This window comes from Arachis stenosperma, chromosome 7, assembly GCF_014773155.1.
Source record: "Arachis stenosperma cultivar V10309 chromosome 7, arast.V10309.gnm1.PFL2, whole genome shotgun sequence".
In the NCBI taxonomy this organism is placed as follows: Eukaryota; Viridiplantae; Streptophyta; class Magnoliopsida; order Fabales; family Fabaceae; genus Arachis; species Arachis stenosperma.
The window spans coordinates 5032501-5058581 of record NC_080383.1 but is presented as its reverse complement, the minus strand read 5'-3'; the positions used below and the strand labels follow the sequence as shown (position 1 = coordinate 5058581).

At 32.2% G+C, this 26081-nt stretch overlaps 2 protein-coding genes across 3 annotated transcripts; both read left to right on the top strand.

Annotated features, from left to right (window-relative positions):
• Positions 1-1971: 1971 nt before the first annotated feature.
• On the top strand, positions 1972-6702 carry LOC130941793 (uncharacterized). Its single transcript, XM_057870385.1, has 8 exons — positions 1972-2347; positions 3090-3197; positions 3309-3962; positions 4502-4581; positions 5207-5674; positions 5779-5859; positions 5976-6064; positions 6289-6702. The coding sequence occupies exons 1-8, from the start codon at positions 2341-2343 to the stop codon at positions 6368-6370; spliced, it is 1569 nt and encodes a 522-aa protein (XP_057726368.1). The 5' UTR covers positions 1972-2340; the 3' UTR covers positions 6371-6702.
• A 10698-nt stretch (positions 6703-17400) lies between these two features.
• On the top strand, positions 17401-25000 carry LOC130940926 (PH, RCC1 and FYVE domains-containing protein 1-like). Of its 2 annotated transcripts, XM_057869211.1 has the most exons (10): positions 17401-17899; positions 18037-18088; positions 19011-19097; positions 19840-19929; positions 20272-20352; positions 20477-20671; positions 20767-22905; positions 23559-23705; positions 23919-24295; positions 24458-25000. In XM_057869211.1, the coding sequence occupies exons 1-10, from the start codon at positions 17886-17888 to the stop codon at positions 24588-24590; spliced, it is 3315 nt and encodes a 1104-aa protein (XP_057725194.1). In that variant the 5' UTR covers positions 17401-17885; the 3' UTR covers positions 24591-25000. The 2 variants fall into 2 exon arrangements, with proteins under 2 accessions (XP_057725194.1, XP_057725193.1); XM_057869210.1 differs by lacking the exon at positions 17401-17899 and having other exon boundaries at positions 18005-18088.
• The last annotated feature ends 1081 nt before the right edge of the window (positions 25001-26081 follow it).

Below are 26081 nucleotides of genomic sequence, written 5' to 3'. Positions count from 1 at the left end.
TCGTTATCTACTTCAAATTCATTCTTTTTTTCCTTTAAGTGGTGAAGAAGAAAAACAAAAAAAAAATACGTGAATATAGGAATAAATTTTTTTATTAATTCTTTTTTTAGTAACAATACATAATTAGATTAATTTAATTTTTCATATAGTAAATTTATTTATAGACTGTCATATTAAAAAATAACTTATTTTCAAATTTATTATTTAAAAATCTTCAAAACACATTAATCTAATCAGATATATATAAAATTTATTTACATCAAAATTTTTTGGTGTCTAAAAAAAACTAAAAAGAAGACAACAAAAAATATAAAACAAGCAGCATTTCAATTTTAAAGAAGAACTTTAACAATATTATTAAGAGTATGAGACTATTCAATATATTCGTTTTGACTCTAAATACTAAAATTTGTCATCAAATCAGTCAATTTCATGAATATGCAATACCAAGCAGGTTCATCCTGAGTAGCGATGAATACTTCTCTTAAGTCTATTTCGCATACAATTTTCTTTAAGCCATACTTCCAAACTAAAATCCCTCATCTCTATATTACAAAAAATTCGAATCTTTTGATGCTCTAAATTAAAATCTTTCCCAAATAACCTTTTATTCAAACACATTTATGATTTCTAATCACACACCTAAAATTCGCTACTTGAGCTTTCAAAAGATTGGTAGCATTACATATAACTTTCAAAAAATCAAGTTGAGAAAGTTGTCAATTGACATTATTAAATAACGATAGTTGACGAAGTTGAGGTTGAGCTTATTCTAAATTCATCTTTTATCTTCTATCCAATATCACCACTTTATGTTGCATCTAAACTTCATATGAATGAAAGAATTTCTAATTTTAATGCCTCCAGATCCACCAAATGCCAGAGAAAAAAATAGGGTTTTTTTTTTCCAAAACAATAGCCCTCATCAAGGAAAACATATCTCACCGACTTAAAGAATTGATGGATCAAATCTCATCCAAATGTCTTGTGCCTGTCGACAACGTAACAAGTAATACATTGTCGATTCTTTTCCTTCGTCACATCGAAGGCACACGACTCAGAGTTCATGTCGGTGTCGGAAAGCTTCCGTTGGTAGAGAATTATGAAAGGCAAATCACGCCAGACGTTTTACTTTTTTCGAGGTGTTTGTCCGCCACAGCCACTTCCAACTTTGCCTTTTATTTCATTAAATCATCGTTTTCGGTAAATATGCATATCTCTCTTTAATTGAATCATTTTTACTAATATTTGCTATCCAAATTCATCCAGATTCTACTCTGCACTTTCATTTTTATATCAAAATTAAATACCTCTAATATTTAACCAAAGTTTTAATTTTATTTTGATTTTCAAAGTATTTCAAAATGTTGAATTTTGATCTTAAAGTTAAACAATTTACTACGCATGTATGTATTTTTTTTTTATTTTTACTTTTATGGGCTATTGTTAGTCTTATTAGAACTGCATTCCATTCCATTTATCCTATCAAATTAGTGGATTTACCTAAAAAGATAAACTCCACTAAAATTCAAACGTTTGGACTTCAAAAGAGAAAAACAAAACTATTAAAATCTTTTTGGAACACAAATAACAATATAAAAGAAGTTTATATAGATATAAGCAAGGTCCAATCCGAAAACCATAAAGAAATAAATGCATCCAAATCAAAAGCAGATTATGCCCATTTAATTGCTTTTATAATTTTACAGAAAATAATTAAAAATAATTAATTACTGTAATAAACTTTCCTTCCATCTCTTCAGTCTCCTTCATATATTCTGGAAAAATTAAATAATTGAATTTTTTAACTTTTCAATCAAACGAAATCCAGAAACCGAAACAGCCTTATAAAATTTTATTATTTATTCAATTTTTATTCCCCAAATTATTTTTAATTTTATAATTTTTCACCAATGCGAATTGAAAGGTGATTGCAACAAGCAAAAACAAAAAACAAAAAACAAGAAACATAGAAGAACAATTCTTGATGCTGTTCTTTTATTTTTTTGTTCATTGATGTTTTTCCAATTTGTCTCTCCACCTTCACCATAAGCTTCTTCTTCTTCTTCTTCTTCTTCTTCTCTCTCTCTCTGTTCCTAAGCGTAATTAAGGGGTCAAAATTGAAAACGCATAGAATAATAAGCAACACCAATAACATATAAACACAAACAAGTTAACGTTTTTTGGATACCCTTTTGTTTTTGGCGTAAAAAAGGGTCTCGCTTTTCTCAGAAGCCACTGAGAAAACAAAAAAAAAGAAAAGGGGGAAAAATCTTTGCACTTTTGGTTACCGAAGCTTGAATTCAGAAGCTGGATTCAACCCCAATTCCTCACACAGCCATGGAAGGTATTGTCTTCTGATCTCGAACTTTTGGTCTAATCAAGATTTGGGATTTTTGGTTCCATTTTCGTTGTTGAATTACTTCAATTATTTTCCATGCATTGAATGAAATAGGCATGATTGGAAGCTCAGGATTTGAATTGCATTAGTGGGTAGGTGGGTGTAATGCACAAATGAGTTAAAAATGGGGTCTTTGGGTTCTGGGGAAGTGAGTCAAACTTAATAAGGGTATAAATGGGGTACACAAATTTTCAATTTCCATGTCTTAGGTTTTTTTTGGTTTTTGTTTTAATGTTTCACATTTTTCTTAAGCCTTTAATTTGTTATATGTTTTGTTTGCTTTTCTCAATGACCATAAACTTGTGTACAAGGCTGGATCTACTTTCTATGTTGGTTGTCATTGTTGTTTTTTCTTCTTCCATTTGTACTGAGATGTTGATTAGCACAAACCCTTGTTGGTTCTTTGTGAAAGGCCTCTTATGAGTTTAGAAAACTTGGCCCCCTTTCTTTTTCCAGCTGAGTTAATGTTAGAAACCATTGAAGAAATAGGGAGTAGATTAGGTGATTAGGAGCAAGAAAACAAGCTGTTGCATATGGTTTTCCAATATGTGAAATTGTAGTTCAAATTCTATCTATGCTTGAAATGATATCAATGGTGGTATCTAGTGGATGTGGATCAAGTTGAGTAGTGTAATTTTCCCCCATTCATTGCATATATTGAACTTCTTTCTTTTATGTTGGTGTTTAGAATCAGGAGAATTGCAATCAGATGAAAATAAAGCTTCTACAGAGAAAAAAAATAAAAGAAGACTCAAAACACCTTCCCAGGTTATGGCCTTGGAGAAATTTTATAACGGTACGAGTTCCTTTAATTTTGTTTGTTTTTAATTGTCTGTGAATGTTAATGCATCTTTCTATTGACTAATTTAGTGATTTTTGAGGAATTGCTTTTTACCTTTGTTTCCAGAGCACAAATATCCCACGGAGGAAATGAAACAAGATCTTGCTGAGGAGCTAGGGTTGACGGAGAAGCAAATTTCTGGATGGTTTTGCCACAGAAGGTTAAAAGATAAACGGTTGTTGAAAGATGAAGCGATTGGTAATGGACGACAAGATCGTTCAAGTGGTGTCATCCAGGACCGTGGTAGTGGACGGCAAGATTCATGCGGAAGCAGCAAACATGGTGATTACCGTTATGTGGATCCGAAAGAGGTAGAAAGTCATGGCCTATACAATCGTGATTTGTCAGTTCCGGATATGACCTACGGACATAGGAACCAGTATGCAGAAAACGCAAGCGAAATGGATGATACATCATCTGATAGTGGCTCATTTTTGCAAGATCGCATGTTTCCTCAAGGCCAGGATCCATACGATATGGATCCTTCAAGGTATCCGACTCACAATGGAGCTCTTCCTCCCCTTAATCCCAAGGGTGGAAACATAGGATATAAACCATCAGGATATTTGAAAGTCAAGGGCGAGATAGAACATGCTGCTATTACTGCCGTAAAGAAGCAATTAGGGAGGCATTATCAAGAAGATGGTCCACTCCTTGGTATAGAATTTGATCAGCTTCCCCCAGGCGCATTTGAAGGCCAAACTGCAGATCCAGTTCATGGTATGTTTTGACATATTCTGTTCTATTTTCCGAACTCGCATTCAATTATCATTTTAAGAGTAAAATGTTGTTGTGTTGGAACAAAACTAGTTCTTTTTAAGCTTAAAGAAGTATGTTGCAAAGGCAATATTTTAGAAAGTTGCATTCTACATTAATTTTTGTCATAGGCAGTGAAAAATTTAGGTAGGACTAATAGGGGCAAGTATGGGAGTAAATGTTTCTGACTAAACTGCATCATGGCCATCTTCAATGCATAAATGCTTTGGTGAACTTAATGGATTCCCTCTTGAAATGAATATCACCTACTACACACACAATCGCGCATTTTTAAGCTTCACGGCACCTTAATTTCCATTCAGTGTGCTGTTTTTTGTTGTTTCTAGTTTTACTAGACATGTTACATCGGAGCTGAGATGTGAGAGGTTCATTTTACCTTTAACAAACTTGAATTGTATCTTATTCCTAAATTTATCAAGTCATTTTAAGACTATATTGGGGTTCTTAAATTACCAATTTTAAGCTAATGAATTCTATGGCAGAACCGTACACCATTGCAAATCCTGCACTTCTTACTTCCCCAGAAGTCTCCACTGGAAAAAGGCAATCCAACATTAGCACAGTAAGTAATGAAATCAAAACTTATAATGCACTCTTCTTTTATTTTAATGAGCCGACTAGTTAAACTCAATCTGTTTAAACTATGATATATGATCCAAAAAAAGATTGGGTAGCAACCTGATTTTAGCATTGCAAATTAATGATCCATGACTTGTATGTTAATTCTGGAATGTAGGACTTCTTACTATTTTTCTGATTCAATATCTTTCCGTACTCTTAACTGACCTTTGATAGCACTATAAGCTCTTCTTAGTTGCCAATGGCAAACCTAAGATTCCGTTGACATTTGATAACTTATCATCTTGGAGTGCATATTGGTGTCACAATTGTTATGTATGGTATGAGAAGACTATTGTCCATATCTGGTTTGGATGATAATGGGAATGAAATGTAGTGAAGTGATTATTTCCATAATCGTATTTATGTCATTGTTTATAGTCATCTTGACATCAAGGTGAACTTTGAAATGACATAATTAAGTAGTATTAGGAATGATGTACTCGAGCTTGTTCAATTCTACTGTTAAATATTTTATGTTGAAAACTAAATTATATTCAGTTCCTAGTAATTGATATCTTGTGGTATGAGTATCCCTGCCGTCTCACTCCTTTACTTGTGTATTGCAGAAATATGTTTCTTATGCTAAATTTAGTTCCAAAGATTCACATGAAGGGGTTGAATTTGGCTCGTTGCATGACTCTGATTTACCGGATAAGCAGGATAAGAAGGCCCGCCAGAGTATTAAACAGAGGCAACCCATTTATGGTTACGCCAACCATCTTCCTGGCCGGAACTCCTCGGATTTGTATGATGACTCTAACGGAGAAGCATCTGCTTATACTAAAGTTCGTGGTATCGTCTCGAAGCATGGTATTGAGGGGATGAGATCTGATTCTGCTTCTAACCATAGTGATCACTATGAAGAGAACCCCATGGTTAAGCAGACAGATTTGATGCAAGGCTATGATAACATCAATCCAAAAAATGTGAAAAGAAGTGAACATGTTAAGCCCAAGCCCGCAAATTCAATCCGTCATCCTCGAATGCCTGTGGATGCTGAAGAAAGGGGGCTACAACCTATGAGGGTGGCAAAGGTCTGTTAATATACTTCTATTTTCTTATGTGTTTGGTGTTTAATGATCAATTTATTCGGCTTACCATGGCCTAAAGTGTTAAATATTCGGTTGCACATGTGCAGGAAGAGTTGCATAAGGGGGAGAGGAAGGTGAAAAAGTATCACGATTCTTATGGAGCAAGGATGCTTCCAAATGAAATCACGGTGAGTGTAAGACGGGTAAACTTATCTATTCATGTGGTATTTTATCATTGGATTTGCTATTGATCTTACTCCGTTTCTTCCGCGCATGTGTTATGTTTTGCTTTGCTATGTTATAGGCTGCGAAACGAGCAAAAGTTGATCTGCATAAACAATTCAATCCAAAACAAGCACCTATTGCTGAGATAGAACAAAGGAAAAACCCAAGGTGCATATATATACAAGCATATGCTTATGTACCTCTTCTGATTTCTGTTATCTTATATTCTCATTTTTTTTCCTGCTGTACAAAGATCATTTAGTACCCTTTTATTGATTTGAGTCTTGTATTTTTGAATGAATGATATTACTTGTTTGGTTCACACGGTTGGTTCATCGTTATTATATATGTATCCCTCGTCTAACAGCATTACGAATTACATTGTATTGTAGATCTGCTGCAGAGATGCCGATGCCATTTAGCTTTAGCGAGGATGAATCCCTCGGCCTCGATTCGAGTTCCTCGCTGGATTAAGTGTTGTCCAGACAATGTGGTATTTCCTTTAGGCCTTTGAGTATGTACAGTTCCAAACATGTTCCTAGTAACATGGTATCCACTTTTTTGAGCAGCAAGAATTGCCTCAAATGATTGAATGACACTCCATTGCTGTTTGTTGTGCTCCTCCCCTTAGTTTGCCTTTGTAAAAAAGAAAAGCCTTATTCCATTCCCCACTTTGGAATTTTTCATTTTTATCCTTTTTTTGGTGATGTAATATCTCATTTTCTGATGCTGCTTGTGTTAGGTAGGAACAAGTATCCAAAAATGCAGCTTTTTATACATGTCATTTTGTTCTTACTTGGTTTAAATGTGGCAGTTGTTTTGCTTCTTAATTTGGTGCATTTTGATCCTTGCCTTGAAGAATTGACCTAGTATTACTACTACTACTATAGTCTATATGCTATTATGCTTTCTTAACAATTTAAGAATGATTTATTCCATTCACCTAAGAATTTAATATTAGGCCTGTGATTGAAGCAATGTTTCAAAAACAGAATTGGATATTGCATCATGCATTGAGGTTTCTCTTTGTGTTTGGTTGATTGGATGTGTTTGAATTGGAAAATGTTCAACTTGTGGTTAAAGTCAACCAATTTGGTTCCATTTTTTTATTTTATTTTATTTTTTTTATCTTTGTCAAGAAGCATTGGATTAAAGAAATGAAGTTTGTTTCAAAATTCTATATTAGGCTAATGTAACATGTCCAATTTTAGTATTTTTTTAGTATTTATTTTAATTTAATTTTGATATACTATTAGTATAAAGTAGTTTTTTATGTGTCCTTAGTAACAACACAAAAAAAAATAACTACTTTTTATATTAAAAAATAGATATATTTGAAAATACAAATTATTCAAAGAAAAGCTGCTTGGAAGTTGGAATTATTATCTTTGTTCTATACCTTCTCTTATCTTCTATTTTCAAGACACTTATCTTTTGATCCCATTCTTCTTTCTTTTTTGGGTGTGATCCCTTTCTTCTCCATATTATCTATTATCTTTTTCTCATTTTCAATCATATTCATTATCACAAGATACAAAAATGTGTTGCTAATACATACAAAAGAGGACCATTAGGCCCACTAGCCTCTCAGGCCCAGGCCCAGGCCCAGGCCCAGAATTCAACAAGCTGCATATTGTGGTGGTTCCACGCTTGTCACTCTATGGACCCCAAAAAACAATTAAAAACACTAAAAAATTAATCTTGTGTAGATATATGTAGTGACATTTATTCCCAAAAAAAAAAATATATATATACCTCAACCACCAAGCTTTGTAAAGTGTCATGTTCATGGTTCCATTACAAAACCAATATTTTTTGGAATTTGAATACTTTTAGCACATTTTTAAATATTTTTTTGAAGTATTTGTCATTATCATAAATTAGGAGTTTTTTTTTTTGGGAGATGAATAGATAATACCTTTTTTTCGGTTACTCTATATATGAACATATAAATATCGTTTCTGCTCGCCTTATGCATGCAGCAACTCATTGGCTAGTAGCAAATTTTTAAATGGAGTTCAGTATTGCGGCAAATTCGAAAAAAAAATATTGTTAAACAACAAAAATATTTTTAATGGTATTTTTAATCTGTCGTGGATCTGAATTCCATTTAAAGGTCCAACAAGTTGCTATATGCATAAGGCGAGATAACTCAAATTGGTTATCTTTCACTTACTTTTATTTTTGCTATTTTTATTTTTAAGAAATTTTTTGTCCATGACTAAATTTGTAGAAGACTTATCCAGCATAATAATTCCCAAAAACCAACTTTAGTATATATAACGGCATAGACCAAAACCGAAAGGAATTGAGCTACAAAAACTTGATGTAATATATATTATGAAATAGGGAATAGATGAAATTATGAATATATCTAAGTTTTGATGGAAATTACACCAAAAAAGAGGTAGTTTCCCTTTAATAATTGTAAGGACCACATGTTACATGTATTACTATTATCAAGATAGAAGAGAATGTAGTGAAAGAATAATAATAATAATAATAATAACATAATTGTTCACAGTTCACAGAATGGCCAGGCTTTAAAGATGAGAGTTTGATGCAAAGATTGGGGTGAATGAATGCATGATAGGTTGGTTGTATTCCATATAGGTTAAAATTGACAAATGACCTTTTAAAAGGGTTTGGTCTACTTCTCTAAATAATTCTCAATGACAGGTTACTTCAATTTCAAGGATTTAATTTCATTTATATATCATATATGCATGTGTAAAGTGCAATGCATTTATCCTTACATACCCCATCTTTCAAATTAGATATCCTTGTTTTCTTTAATTTTTTTTCTATGATATTTCTTAATTTAATAAGATAAGAATTAATCTGTTATAAATTTGAGTTTTATTTACAAATTTATTAATAACTAATAAATTATTGTATACATAAAATGAAATTCAAATGTTCAACACTTGTTTACATATATTATAGTGAATTAATCATTTAATTGATTAACATAATTAATACACTATTTTTCATTTTATTAATTATTAAATGATATTTAGAAAGCTAGTGCATTACATATCGACTAATTAACTTAATTGACAGGTTTAATTATTTTGTCGGCTTCTGTAATTTTATCAATTTTCAATTAAGTTTTAATATTTTTTATATTTTAGTTTTAATTTTGTAATTAGGTTTGATATTTTTCATATCAAAAACGTTAAAATTAATAGAATATATCTTTCAAAAATATACGTGGTCAAATATTTAATTAAATTTTTAATTATGAATACCTTCAATTTACGAAAAAATATTCAGTTAACGCTAATATTTTTTATATTAGAAAATATCTAATTATAAAATTAAAAATAGTGTAGTAGGAACCTAATTAAAATATATATATAAAAATTTAATTAAAAATTTGATAAAATTATAAAGATTAACAGAATAATTAAATCTAATTTAAATAAAAACAGACATTCACGTTGATAGAACTAAATATTTATCAAGAAATTATCTATAGCCTAACTCTATGTGTTATCAGTTAGACAGTTATTACTTATCGCGCATGACATGTTTCTCAATACTAATTCAACTACTCTTAGGATCATGACTTTAGTATTATAATTTATGTTCTTCAAATTCTTTAAATAAATATTTGATATTCAGTTTTATCTTCTTTTGATAGAGTTCAATAATATTACCCACAATTCACTGATCACATAATCCTTCTTTTTAACTACATAAATTGACCATTTATTATCGGACGCAAATGTAACCAACTTAATTATATGTAATTTGCGATACTCTAATACAGGTTTTTATTACACGTAATTCGCTAGACTCTATCGTAGATTACGTTTAAAAGCTGCAAATACATAAACCGCTATCCTCTATAGCAGTTTGTAAATAGATGGGCTCAAAGTGTATTCTACGAAAAAATTGTTAAAAAAATATCATTATCGAACTTAGGAATATATTTGATGCAATTTGCAAATTTTTAAAATAAATTAAAATAAAATAAAATTTAAAAATATTTTAAAATTTTAAACAAAAAACTTTAAGAACAAAAAATATACTTCATCTTTTATATTAAAAAACATTATTCATGGATCAAATACATTAACACCCATATATAACTTTGGTTGTTTTTAATTAATTGTATATTTAAATTATTTTTTAATTAACAAAATATAACAAATACATATTAAATTGTTAAGAAAATAGTCAAAATACCGTTACCAAAACAATATTTATTATAAAGTATGTAAATATAGCTTGATTGTTTTATGTTTAATTATAATTCTTGAAGGACATTTCCAAATTATAAACATGCATGACATCCTTTTCCCACATGATATGAAAGTAACACCTCTACTATTAAATTTTGAGGATGAATTTAGAGAGACTTAAATAAGGCCCTTTTCATCATGTGGCAAGGGAATTATTATGGGCTTCATAAACTCTCATGACCACATCAACCTCACACACACACACACATAGAATAAATTCTAATGCCTTTTCAAAAAATTAGGACCACATAACTTGAGAGCAAAAATGGGGGACCATATATATGAATTTTATTTATTTTCCTTCATCTCTTGACTTGTGTTGATGTGTGGCTATGGCCAACTTTTTCAAAAAGGTGTAGCACAGTGGCGTTGGTCTCAATCACTAGCAAAGGAGGTTGGAAATTAAATAACAAAGTGCATGCCATTGCTTAGGGCATCATGGGTGTTTGTGAACTCCAACCATGGTGCACATGCATGGATCTTCACCTTGTTTCTACTCACCCAATACTTCTTTTTGCATGTCCCATTCTTAGATAACTTTTTGGTTTTTCACGGCATATCTCAATTCGATAGATTAATGACTAATTTATCGTAATTAAAATTTTATTTAAGGATTTATTGAATAAAATTGTTCCATTTTTTCTAAAAGGATTTCGTTAGGGAGACAATGAACTATTTATATAATGTGTACAATGAGCTATTGAGTTACGAAATGAATATTCCCCGTACTATCTAAAATAACCATCCTAATACTAGGGATAATAAACATCTTCCCAAAAGATTAAACTGATTTTGAGTTTCACCAAAAATCAAACTCTAGACCTTTTGGATTTAGCGCTCTAATACCATGTTATGATACCACTCATCCCAAAAGGTTCAGCTGATGAAAAAAGACAATACTAATGGTTATATCTCTAATACTCCATAAATCTCCATTGTACATATTGTACAAGTATTCTATTGGCTCTTCATACTTTCTATTTCTAAAAACCTATAACAAATATAAATTCCTTTCCAGCAAATGGAGTTCTATATATAGTATATTTTTTAGTATCTTTTTTCTAGTGCAATAAAAATAAAAAAAATATTATCATGAGTTTGTCTTGATATCGTATTCATACTGTTGTATTAAATTATCGTTGTTGGTCAATGAGTAGATGCATGTCTACATACACAAGACAATATATTCGAATTTTTGACTCTTACTTAAATGAACTAATTAATAAATTAACTATTAGACCATTTCAGATTGGTTAATTCATAATTGTTAAATAACTTGATATATTTAACTAAATTTTTAGATATAGTATATATTAATATTTTAATTTTTTATAAAGACATCTTCACATGAATAACCACCATTTTAAAAAGTCAATATCATGAAGAAGTTTATATAATTTGACTAACTCAATCCAACTTATAAAAATTTTAAATAATATATATATTAGTTTTCTAACAAAATAATTTTTGTTAGAAATCAAAGTATCTACCACTTTAATCAATCCTACCATGCATGTTTAAGTAAAACTTAGTTGCCTAATTATTTGCCTTGCTTTTAGTTGATTGTGTTAGTATTATAATAACTTAAAGAGAGAGGTGTCAATATCAACTTCCCCCATGGAATGAAAGTGAAAGCAACACAAAGTTTAATTCAATAATAAATAATAGCATAGGATTTAGCCTGGGAGATGCTTATGATAAGATCCCACTCCCACTCCTTATTGCATTTTCATCTATTTTTTAATGTTTACTATTGTTAAAAGTTATTCTCTCGTCTCTCCCTTTATTATTACTAATTAGTATATATATAAAAATTTTCAAGTAAAAAATAATTGTTTTTTCATTTAATATCAACCATATTTTTGTAAATAATTCTTTTATCCCAAATTCTAAATTAAATTTTAAACCTTAATTCATAATCTTAAATTCTAAACCTTAAATCCTAACTATATATTTTAAACTTTATAAAAAGTGAGAATTAAAAAAATATTTTTATAATGAAATTAAAAAATTAAGTTTCTATACTTATTCATAAACAAATGTTATATTGCTGAATCAAAATTAAAAGAATAATGTATAATAACGTCCAAATTATTTTTTTTTCAAAACCAATATTTATATTTATAAAAGTTCAGAAAACTGACAATTTTATTTATAAATTAATAAAATTAATTTCTTACTCATGAAATATGAGAACACTATCATTTTTATCTATAAACGTTTAAAATTTATATAAAACTAACTATGGATGAAATTAATATTTTAATATTTTTTCTCACATAAAAATTAATTTTATTAACGTTTTAATTTTTTGTAGATAATAATGATATTTTTTCTCCCAGTGATAATTTTTAATTGTTTCAAGAAAACATAAGATATACGAATTTGATAGGAACATCATTCTCACGTACATGTACCTGAAAAGTGACGTATCAAATGGCACCATTATATTATTCATGCATGCTCCAAAATTTTGAGATAAAAAATTATTTTGTCTTCTGATCTGTGTTAAAAGCCAAATAAATTTAAACCTTGGCCATGCCATATGTCCCATAAATCAAAATAATAATAATCATTCTACCTTTTCTCATTAAAAACACCCGTAATGCGTAATGAATAATGAATTCTATGGTTCCTTTTTTTTTCCTTCTAAAGTACACATTAATATTCTTACAAAATATTATTTGTGACAATTTAAAAAAAAAAAGAAAAGGAAAATAGTTTCATTTTATGGAGAAAAAGAAAATAAATGGAGATCTTTTTGTAGCCGCCAGCCAATGAGGGTCCAAGAAAAAAAGTGATTCCGCCATTTTCGGTTGTGCCATTATCTCGAAAAATTTCAAGCATAAAAGAAAGTTTAGGAAACACTTTATTTTTAGATTTCAAATTTTTATTTTTAATTTAATAATAACATCATTATTTTATATTAATATGAATGAAGAGCACTATGTATGTTTTATGTTTAGCTTCAGTTTTCATTACTTAAAATAACACTCGTTATTATCACGTGTTATTTGAAAACACAGATCAATTGTCAAGAAAGTTGTGTTATAGTTTAATCAACATTTAGAATATTTTACTTGACTTGTGTAAGATTATCGAAAAGATAAATAACATAGAATGTGATACAATGAAAATGGATAAGGTAAATATTATTATTATTTTGATATTACAATAATCAAAGTCACATTTTTCTTTACCTAAAAAATAGAATAAAATTCTATAACTAAATAAAATATATTTAATCAAGTCTAACCAATAAAACAATTGTAGGGGCAAATTTTTAGTGAGTGTGAAAGCATCGTTGCAATTATATTTTTAACAATGAAGATCAGTGGTGAGACTACAAGATTATTGTTATGGTTTAGATAACTTCTAATGATTTAAGAAAGTTTGCCAATGCCATTTGTATAACTTTTAAGGATTGAATGAGGTGGAACTTCCAACAGGTAATAATTTTAAAGTTAATTGTGAATGATTCTATTTTCTAATTAGAACTTAGTAGAAATTAGTTGTGTTATTAGAGATTCTAATGGGCGTTAGATTTTGGGTTGTTCTAGTAGCTATCTTCCAGGGCCTATCGCCAGATGTCAATTTTTTGCTGTTTAGAGAGGTCTGATTTTAGTTTGGGATTATGGCTTGAGAGATATATGTGCAAAACAGATTGTCTTGACATTTTGCACATTTTAAACAATCCGGTAAATGGGTTTAATTGTGATGTGGGTGATATTTTTTAGAAGATCCATGAGCTTTTGTCAAGACTTTGGGTTGTAGATTTTGAATGAATTATGTGAAGCTAACGCTGTGGCAGATTGGCTAGCGAGATATACAGTCAAAGCCAATCCAACTCCAGTATCTTATGCTTATTGATTTAGGATAAACGTCTGTTTTTCCTTTGTTTTTTTGCTTGTTTAGTAAAAAAAAAAAAAAATCAAGTCCAACTGGTTGTTATAACCGTTTTCTATATCACGCGTTTCTTCATCCTCATCTTTCTTTTTAATTATCGATGTCGTCACCACCACCACACCACCTCCTCCATCTCCTCCTCCTCCTTTTCTTATTTGAATTTCTTCGATTTCCTCCTTCCTTTTCCTTTTCCGCCTCCTCCTCCTCCTCATCGTTATCGTTGTCGTTGTTGTCATCATCGTCACCTTTTTCCTATACGTATAATAGTTCAAATTCAGAATGCACTGAAATTAACTAATGATGACGACACACAAATAAACTCAGTTCAAAACAAGCATAGACTAATTGCACTTTATTTAAATTTAGAATGTACCAAAATTATTTAATGATGACTACACACAAGCAAACTCAATTCAAAACAAGAGACCAAGTGCACCTTATTTAAATCCAACATGCACCAAATTAAAATTAATTAATGATGATGATATACAAACAAATTTAATTTAAAACAAGTACAGACCAAGTGCATTTCACCAAAATTAGGGCAATTTACGCTTATAAATTGTTTGAGCCCCAATATTACGCAAATACATTGTTTCAGTTTTATATACGCAAATGCGTTGTTTCACTATTTTATGTAAACCGCTACTGGCAATAGCGGTTTACAGGGGTGCATAAACCGCTACAACCAGCTGCAGTTTATGTGTGTGAGTGTGTGAGTGTAAACCGCTGCTGGCAGCAGCGGTTTACGTGCGTGTGTTTGATTAAAAATATTATTTATATACTAAAATAAATTATTAAAATTAATTATTATATATTTATATATAAATATATATTATTTAATTATTTTTAATATATATTTTATATTTATATTTTAACTTATTTTTATAATCGTGGATTTTAATATAGGCTTATGTATTGTACTCGCTGCAACATCTTTTTAATTAGACTTTTCTTGTTAAATATCAGAATTTTTTGTTTGTCTTTTTTTTTTTTTTAAAGACAAACATGACTTCTATGTTTTAACTCTTGTTCACTGAAAATAACTAAGTGTAGTTTTTACGCTCTGTTCAATTATTAAAATGAAAAATAATTTAAAAAAATATTATTTTTTTGCTAATTTTGCCATTTGATTTTATTTGTAATAAAAATATCAAGAATAATTATCAGTTTTTATAAGTTTTGATTTTTTTAATCAATTTTACATTTATTTTGTTTGTTCATAGTAATATGTTTTTTTAGAATTTTTTTTTACATTCTCTAATGCATATTGTTATATTTTTGTATCGGAATTTTTAGTACTCATTATTCATATAAAATTTTTAATTATTTCTATTAATACATGTTCTTTTGTATGGAACTTAGTTTTGTATGGAACTTAGTTAATTTTTATTTAATTTTGTATAATTTGACTATATAGACAGCACACTACACGTAAACCGCTATAGCCTATAGCGGTTTACACTCACACACAAACACACGTAAACCGCTGCTGCCAGCAGCGGTTTACACTCACACACACGCACGTAAACCGCTGCTGCCAGCAGCGGTTTACACTCACACACTCACACACATAAACCGCGGCTGGTTGTAGCGGTTTATGCACACCTGTAAATCGCTACTGCCAGTAGCGGTTTACATAAAATAGTGAAACAACGCATTTGCGTATATAAAACTAAAACAATGTATTTGCGTAATATTGTGGCTCAAACAATTTATAAGCGTAAATTGCCCCCAAAATTACTTAATAATGACGACACACAAACAAATTTCTCCTCCTCTTTCGTCATTATCATCGTCATCTTTTTCTTTTTTTTTTGTTATCTTTTCCTTATTTTCAAACAAAGAAAAAAACATATATTGCAAAATTACTAAAAAAGAGAAAGAAAAAAAAAGTAATAACAATAACAGTAATAAAAGTACGATAATAAAACACGCTAAAAAAAGAAAAGAAAAAAAAGAGAAAAAAAAACACAAAATATAAATATTTATATTAATAGATTATATTTATACTCTCATTAATAAAATTAATTTTTATTAGGTATAAATTAATTTAGTTAAACCTAATTGCCAAAAAATTTTAAATGTGTAATAAAACTATAAAAAGCATCACCTTTTTTTTTTATTTGGAAACACTAACAAAGCTATAACTCATTTATTTTTGTAAGAATATAATTTAACAAAATGATATCCAAAATTTCATATGACTAACAAAAAATAAGATATTTTATATATATAAGATTTGAGTGCTTTTTTTTGTTAGCTTTATTAAAAAAATGATTTTTATCCAATTTGATAATTCTACACCAAGTGAACTTTACTTGTGAATGAATGATTTTTTTTTAAATAACACATCTAGAGATTAAATTTTACTCTAATCTTTATATTCACTTTTTAAAAATTTTAAATATTTACAAAATTGAATAAAATACAAAGAATATTTTTTATTTATAAAAAAATGATATTTTACTGTTATTTTTGTCATTTTTAAATTATTTAAGAATTTATTTATGTTTTGTGTTTTTTTTTTACCAATTTTTGTAAATTAATTTTGATACATTACATTATTGATGGAAAATAATTTTGTATTGCTATTGGAATCCACTTCCCTAAGCTAGTTGTTGTGTAACTGGTTTCCTTTTTTGCTTTAGCCTTTAGGCCTTGTTATATATCTAAAATAACATTTTTTTTGTATTTTTTAAATAACTTTATTCATAAAGACTTTAATTATTGACTCCAGTACTTTTGTTAATATGTTCATAATTGATTAGATATTGTGTAAATATATTTTTTTTGCTGCATTTAAAATCAAACTATTATTTTTACTTCGTATTATTTAAACATATTATATTAACAAATACTAAATTAAAATAATTATAACAACTCAGTTTATCTGTTGTTAGTTATTAGTCACTACATAGCCGAACAAAATCTCTGAAAAAATTATTTTCTCCAAAACTAAAAATTAATAATTCTAAAGGGCATTGACTCAATACTGACCAGAAAGAACCATTATCCTGTTTTTTCTTCCTCTTCCAAATACATTTCCTTTCTTTATTAGTCAAATCTCTTCTTTTTTTTTTTTTCTTTTTTTTTTTCCCTCAAAATAATAAAATAAAAATACTATACAGTATACACTCTAAAGTCTAAACAACAAAACGCAACAATAATTACCGCAAAAAGTACAGTGGCAAACCCGAAATTTTACGAAACTTCAGGGGTAATCTTCACCCCCTTCTACTTTTTTCAATTTCTCCTTTTTAATTTTAATTTTAATTTTTTTTTTCCTTTTCTGTTTTCTTTCTGTTTTGAGCTCTTCACACACACTTCTCAGCCATAGACAACAAACACTGTGTTTTACTGTTTTTTTTCGTTGCTTTTATTTTTTTTTATAATTCGCAAAAAAAAGCTTTCTCTCTCTAGAAACTCACTTTCTCTCTCTTCTGCAACTGATTCTCTCAGATCAGAGCTCCTTACCTTCTCTCTCCGTGTCTCTCTCCATTTTCGTTTCTCCGCCGCACTCTGTCGCCGCGATTTTCGTCTCCGCCGCGCCGACGCGAGCTCGACGACGCTTGGATCACCGGAATCCGCGGAGTTACGCGATCGAATTGTTCTTCCGTGACCTAGGAGCTTTCTTTCAGCCTCGGAGCTAGCTTCGGAGTACGCTTCGAGCTGAGTTTGAGCTTCGGAGCTGTGTGGAGCAGTGTTCTGGTGCGGTGAGGTGCTCGATGGAGCCGTGAATCATGATGGATTTGGTGCTGGAGCTGTTTCAGATTGCGAATTTGGGAGTTTAGTGAGGGTTTTTTGTTCGGAATCTCCGTTCGAATTGATGAATGGAAGGGTTCGGGTACGAAAATGGTTGAATGCGAGATTGGTGTTTAGAATTTGAGGAGCCAAAACAAAAAAGAAGTTTCTAATTAGTTTCTTTTTGTTTTCATTTTTTTGCTTCAAATTTTGGCTTTGGATGATGTCACGTACTGGTAGAATGACTTCGGATCTTAGCAGAACCGGTGCTGTAGAACGAGACATTGAGCAGGTACCGTTGTTTTTTCTTTGAATATATACATAGAGATTATTTTATTTTATTCTTTTCCTTCCGATTTATTTGGAGCATCGTAATTGGATTTTCGTTGCTGTTGTGATGACTGTTGTTTGGAGCGTTTTAATTGAAGTTTTAGATGAAATGAGTTAATTAATTTCACTAGATTGCGATATTTTGGATTAGTCAATGGAAGTATAGTTGCAGTAAGTTTGATTTATTAGTTAGCTTCAGCTGCTCCTAGCTGTGGATCATCATGTCAGGTTATTTGTAGGTTGCCTTTTTTGTGTATGTGTTGCGCTACGCAGCCTTTCGCAGAAGGGCTCAATGGCATGCCAGGTCTTGTTGTCACGTGTTACATGTATAGGAAACCACTGCCCTATGTGAAGAAAGAGTGAGATCTAACTGTTTCTTAAGAAAATTCTTTATGTACACAAGTTTAAGACTTAATGTTTACTTGTTTAGACACACTCATTATGGTGTTAGTTGGTCTTGTAACTAAGTTCGTGAGTGTAAAGTTGATGAGACCAACTTGTGAGTATGTTTACATATGAGGTGTTAGATTTGTGATCATAGAAGAATATTCCATGTCTTAATTGGTGAGAATACTCTCGTTATAGATGTATCTTTGGACATTTTTAATATTGACAGTAAGTGCTATGAATGTGAGAACATTGACAATTTCCGCTGGTTTACTCAAGTGCCTGAGAAGCACTTGGCTAGACACTGAAAATGATGCTCTTCTGTCCATGGTTCAAACTATTTTTTTGTGTCTTATGTGGAATTTGGTCTTTAGGCAGGGTAAGCCATGATGTTTGTCGTTTATCTTGCTTTGTTTATTTGGTAATTCCTCATTTTTCTCAGCATTGTACTATCTTCAGATGTGCTGACTGAAGTGCTTTATTGATATTCATGACAGGCTATTACTGCTTTAAAGAAAGGAGCTTACCTGCTCAAGTATGGAAGAAGGGGGAAGCCCAAGTTTTGCCCATTCCGGCTTTCCAATGTGAGTTTGGCACTATTTTCTGATATTTTATGAAGAATTGAGTTTGGCACTAATATTCAATTACTAAAATCAGTGCCTCATATTACCTTTTGTTCTGTATTTACTTATTTCCCCTTAAATAAAAGTTAAGTAATTTATTCTAGAAGTAGTGGGGATAAAGACAGTAGGGATGCTTGAAGTGGAATAACAAAGAGTATAAAATAGTTTCTCAAAGAGGAGGGCAGAATGCAAAGTATTGATCCAACAAATTAAATAGTGAAAAAGATGACATTCCGAAAGTGCATTCTCTAAAAATAGAAAAGGAATTTGCAAATATTTGTATTTTTTTTTGTTTTTTTGTTTTTAGTTACCAAAATAAATCCATCAATGGCTTAAGAGCAGTTAGATTATCTTATGATCAGGTTTTCAGGAGTGCTTGAAGAAGAAACATTGTTAAAATTTGATTAGTCATGGTGATTACAATGTTCTGCCCAACATTACATAAATTTTGAGTTACAAATTGAAATTCCGAAACCTAATATTGCTTTTACTAAACCATTGAGGATTTAACAGTCTTGACTAGTTTTGTTTGGCAAATGTATTTGTTGTTACAACAATTTTTTGCTAGTGGACAATCTTGTTATTTTTCCATATGCGAGTCATTTCCATTAGATTACAATTTGTTGCTAGATAATTTTCCAGATGCCTTTTATTTGAAAAAAAAATCCAGCTGCCAAAATTTGAATGTTTTTATGTCTTTCAGGATGAATCTGTTTTGATATGGTTCTCAGGGAAAGAAGAGAAGCACCTTAAACTGAGCCATGTGTCTAGAATTATATCTGGACAACGCACGGTAGGTTTTTAAATTTGCTGTTGAATCATGGTGCTGTTCTGCTTCATCAGGTTTAGTCAACAGTGATATGTCCTATCCAGATGATTAGTTGTTATATGATGGTTCTGTTCCATTTGATGTTTGCATGATTAAGTAATGTGCTTATCAAAGTTGAAATATATGAAATATGATATACATTTATTATTTGTCTACCAGTAAAGCTTCATGGTTGTTTTATTATGAATATTCCGGTACGCCTGTTTATGTAATTATATTTGTGGTTCCTTCACTCATGGATGAAGTCATTTAACTTGATTGGCTGCTTTATTGTGATTGATAAAATATGGGTCCTATCTTTTTCAGCCTATCTTTCAAAGGTATCCACGGCCTGAAAAGGAATACCAGTCATTTTCTCTTATCTACAATGATAGGTCACTGGACTTGGTACGAATTTCTTTATTCTTCCCCTCTTGGGATTTTTAGCTGCAGTTGGTCGTTGCATTGGTGCTATTGATATTTTGAATATGCTGAAAGCTTAACATAATCTGGTCACCTACTTTTCTGCTAGATTTGCAAAGATAAAGATGAAGCTGAAGTTTGGTTTAGTGGTTTAAAAGCATTAATTTCACGTAGTCATCACCGAAAATGGAGGACAGAGTCAAGAAGTGATGGTATTCCATCTGAAGCTAATAGTCCTAGAACATACACCAGAAGAAGTTCTCCCATGAATTCTCCATTTGGTAGTAATGAAAGCTTGCAAAAGGTATAAATATATAATTATACCCCTTTGTTTTCTCCCTGTTTCACTGCATTTCTGTTGAAGATGTTTATTTAAAGAATTTTGTCTGTGCTATTCAGGATAGTGGGGATCACCTTCGTCTTCACAGTCCTTATGACAGCCCTCCTAAAAATGGTTTAGATAAAGCATTATCTGATGTGATGTTGTATGCTGTCCCACCAAAGGGTTTCTTCCCTCCAGATTCTGCAAGTGCTTCAGTCCACTCTGTGTCATCTGGAGGATCAGATAGTATGCATGGTCACATGAAGACAATGGGTATGGATGCTTTTAGAGTTAGTCTATCAAGTGCTGTTAGCTCATCTAGCCAAGGTTCTGGTCATGATGATGGCGATGCTTTAGGGGATGTTTTCATTTGGGGGGAAGGTACAGGTGATGGTGTTCTGGGCGGTGGGACTCATCGAGTTGGGAGTTCTTTGGGTGTAAAAATGGACTCTCTTTTTCCAAAAGCCTTGGAATCTGCAGTAGTTCTTGATGTACAGAATATTGCCTGCGGTGGACGACATGCGGCCTTAGTGACCAAACAAGGTGAAATTTTCTCTTGGGGGGAAGAATCAGGAGGTAGGCTTGGGCATGGTGTTGATTCTGATGTTCTCCATCCAAAGCTTATCGAAACTTTAAGCAATACAAATATTGAACTTGTAGCTTGTGGGGAATATCATACATGTGCTGTGACGCTTTCTGGTGATCTTTATACATGGGGTGATGGCACATACAATTATGGTCTTCTGGGGCATGGTAATCAAGTGAGCCACTGGGTCCCAAAAAGAGTAAATGGCCCCCTGGAGGGCATACATGTTTCATCTATTTCTTGTGGACCGTGGCACACTGCTGTCGTAACCTCTGCTGGGCAATTGTTTACTTTTGGTGATGGTACATTTGGTGTTTTGGGTCATGGAGATCGTAAAAGTGTTTCATTACCTAGGGAAGTAGAGTCCCTCAAGGGTCTTCGTACTGTCCGGGCTGCTTGTGGTGTTTGGCATACTGCTGCAGTTGTGGAAGTCATGGTTGGAAATTCTAGTTCCAGCAACTGCTCTTCAGGGAAGCTGTTCACTTGGGGTGATGGAGACAAAGGTCGACTTGGGCATGGTGATAAGGAAGCAAAACTTGTTCCAACCTGTGTTGCAGCCCTGGTTGAACCCAATTTCTGTCAGGTTGCTTGTGGACATAGTCTGACTGTTGCGCTTACCACCTCTGGGCATGTCTATACAATGGGTAGTCCTGTCTATGGTCAGTTGGGAAATCCTCAAGCTGATGGTAAGCTACCAAGCCGTGTTGAAGGAAAGCTTTCAAAGAGTTTTGTGGAGGAGATTGCTTGTGGTGCATATCATGTTGCAGTTTTAACTTCAAGGACAGAAGTTTACACATGGGGTAAGGGTGCAAATGGTCGTTTAGGCCATGGGGATACAGATGACAGAAATGTCCCAACATTAGTAGAAGCATTGAAAGACAAACAGGTCAAAAGTGTTGCTTGTGGTACTAATTTCACTGCAGCTATCTGTCTACATAAGTGGGTATCTGGTGTTGACCAGTCTATGTGTTCTGGTTGTCGTCTTCCATTTAATTTCAAAAGAAAACGTCACAATTGTTATAATTGTGGACTTGTTTTCTGTCATTCATGTAGCAGTAAGAAATCTCTTAAGGCTTCAATGGCACCAAACCCCAACAAACCTTATCGCGTCTGTGACAACTGTTTTAATAAACTAAGGAAATCTATGGAAACTGATTCTTCATCCCATTCTTCTGTGAGCAGAAGAGGAAGTATCGTTCCAGGGTCACTTGAGTTAATTGATAAGGATGATAAAATGGATTCAAGATCTCGTAGTCAACTTGCTAGGTTTTCTTCAATGGAGTCCTTGAAGCAAGTGGATAGTAGATCTTCTAAAAAAAACAAGAAGTTGGAATTCAACAGTAGTCGCGTCTCTCCTGTTCCAAATGGGGGTTCACAATGGGGAGCACTGAATATTTCTAAATCTTTTAATCCTGTTTTTGGATCATCAAAGAAGTTCTTCTCAGCATCTGTTCCTGGATCTAGAATTGTTTCCCGAGCAACATCTCCAATATCTAGACGACCTAGTCCACCACGTTCAACTACTCCAACTCCAACTCTGGGAGGTCTTACTTCCCCAAAGATAGTTGTGGATGATGCTAAGAGGACCAATGATAGCCTCAGTCAGGAGGTTATTAAATTAAGACAGCAGGTACCTTATTTTATGCCGTGGCTGATTGATTCCCTTTCTTGCTTCTAAATGTTTGCAAGTTGCATGGAGTTTTATAAAATCTGCTCTTAATAACACCCGTTTTTTGGTGCATCAACTGGTCATTTTTAGGACATCGATATATGTGAATAAATATCTGAAAGCAAATGACTGGGATACTAGGTGGAATTGACAAGCAGAAAAATTTACCATGGGATGCATATTAATGGCCAGCAACTTTAATGACTTGCTGCATTTTCTAATTAATGGTTGAGATGAATTGCAAATTTAAATCCAAGGCAATATAATTGCAAAGCACGTGCTTTATATGTAATATTGCCATGTATATACAGTACAATTATTGAAATACCAGGTTGTGGCAATACACTATTTGAGGTGACCAGGTTCTTTATTTTAAAGTTTCACAGGAATAACTAAATAAGATTCTGCAATCTAACAGCATACTTAATGCTTCTCAATTCTCATATCTAATCTTGTTTTTCATTTTGCATGTTCAAGTAATTAGTTTTGGAGGGTGTGGTCTGATGGCTTGTGGACAATAGTTTATTGTTTGGTGTAGATCATATCTGATGTCGATAGTGTAACTCACAAGGTCATCTACTTTTGGCAAGCCTCATTTTCTTTCCTTCTTTTAGGTGGAAAACCTGACTAGGAAAGCGCAACTTCAAGAAGTTGAGTTGGAAAGGACAACCAAACAGCTAAAAGATGCTATAGCAATTGCTGGAGAGGAAACTGCGAAGTGCAAAGCAGCAAAGGAAGTGATCAAATCTCTTACCGCTCAGGTAGAAACTTATATACTTTTAAAGTATTTGAGAAATTAGAAACCTGTTAGAGCCCAAAATACCTACACATTCCCATGGCAAAGAAAGAAAAGAGACAGAGAGACACATAACATTCATAAATCGAAACTAATTATTCTTTAGGCTTATGTATTCCATATTTGTATTGGATGTTATGCTAAGTGATTCTGTTTTTTTGTTTCATGCACTGATTAGTTGAAGGACATGGCTGAGAGGCTACCTGTAGGAGCAGCTAGGAATGTCAAATCGCCTTCTCTTGCTTCCATTGGTTCCAATGAGCTTAGCTATGCTTCCATTGATCGATTGAATCTTCAAGCAACAAGCCCAGAAGCAGATTTAACTGGATCAAATAATCAGTTGCTTTCAAATGGATCCAGCACTGCCAGCAACCGTAGTAGTGCTGGTCACAATAAACAGAACCAGTCAGAGGTAACTAACAAAAATGGGAGCAGAACAAAGGAGAGCGAATCCCGGAGTGAGAATGAATGGGTTGAGCAAGATGAACCTGGTGTATATATTACACTCACCTCCCTTCCTGGAGGCGTAATAGATCTTAAGAGAGTTCGCTTCAGGTATTAATGCATTATAGAAAATGCCCTTCTATCAACTGACAGCACTCATTTGCCTTTTCCTCATTAGCTTGTAGCAATTCCTGAGTTCATATAAACTATACAGTATTCCATACATTAGCCATTTTGTAACCCGAGTTTTAACCTTTACGTTGTTGACTGCAGTCGAAAGCGGTTCAGCGAGAAACAAGCAGAACAATGGTGGGCTGAGAATCGTGCAAGAGTATATGAGCAATACAACGTTCGCATGATTGACAAGTCCAGCGTTGGTGTTGGGAGTGAAGACCTGGCTCACTGATGTGACAACTTGTAAATGACTTTTTTTTACGTTGACTGGAATTGCAGCAAAAGCTCATACTGATCAATTGCATTCGGCTTCCATCAAATATAATGCCTTGAAGGGAGCTGGGGTTTGGCATAGTAGGAGAGAGTAGGGAATGATTGTGATTTTGTAATTTTTTTCCTTTAACCTGCTTTCCATTTTTTTCCCTATATGTTTACCTTGTGTGGGGGGTGTTGAGGGTGAGAAATGTAAATTCTTGGTAGGTTGCAGTCTCGATTGAGAGTAGCTGCAGTGTAAATTTCATAAGTGAATGCATTTGCAAATTTTTCTTCTACATACACACGGTTATAAATTCCTCCAGCCATGGAAGGAATGGCTCTAAGTAGTTGACATAGATAGCCCTCGGAGCAAATGCTTTGTTGAAATCTTACTTGCACTTAGAATACTAGCCGGCATTATCATCCTCATTCTCATATATACTAATGTGAATTACATCTTGGTTGTGGAATAATTAAATCATATCTTTGTATGTAGTACTTTACGATTTTCCTCTGACTAGCATATTAGTTCATAATGTCGGAAATCACTTCGAGGTTCCCTTTAGCCTTGGATTTTCGATCTCAACCATTTGACAGGCGAAATATACTAAATATTTTAGTCGATATGTAGGATTTGCAATTCAATAGGGTTTGGCTTTAGGTTTAAGAGTGAGAAGCTCTGGTCTCAGAAATCTTTTTATTCTTTGGTTTTGGGGTCAGAAAAATCTTGTTATGGAAGGTGTGAGAACAAAAACTTGCTTTGCAAATGAATTTCGTTGGCTTAAAGGGAGTTATTTGAAGAATAAACCAATTTCAAGGGAAGAACTGACAAAATAAAACTTGGTCATTGATAATAATGAATATAAACTACACTATTGTTTTGATGCCTACACACTCTAGTACTCTACTGTGTTGTTGGAAATGGAGACATCTTAAACGTATTGATATCAATATCTAGCGGATGTATACAAGTGTATGTTTAGCCATATGGGCATGGTTGGCGGGGAACACACAATACCCAGTTCAAATCTTTGCTGTACTTGGAACAATAGCTAACTTTATCATACTCACTCTTATGTGACACTTCAACCCATGTTTGCTAGATCTTTCGAATGGAATAATTGAACCATAACTTATATATACGTAGTAGTACTTTGTATTTTTCCCTTCTGATCTATATATAATGTTGGGAATTAACTAGATGATTCTGCAGCGCTTTGTTTAGGTCAAAGAAAGAATGAGTTATCACCACAGAAGGTGTGGGGAAAAAAAGAATTCTCACTCAATCATTAAAAGGATAAACCGGTCGCAAAAGGAAGAGCAAATAGGCAAACAGGCGAAATTCTTGTGAATATAAACTGTTATAGTTGTGCTCTAATCACTCCCATCTTAGCATTAAAAACAAAACGCTTTTCTAACATCACCGATTGGAATGTTAAAGTAATAGCGTATTGGACGTCAGTCATCT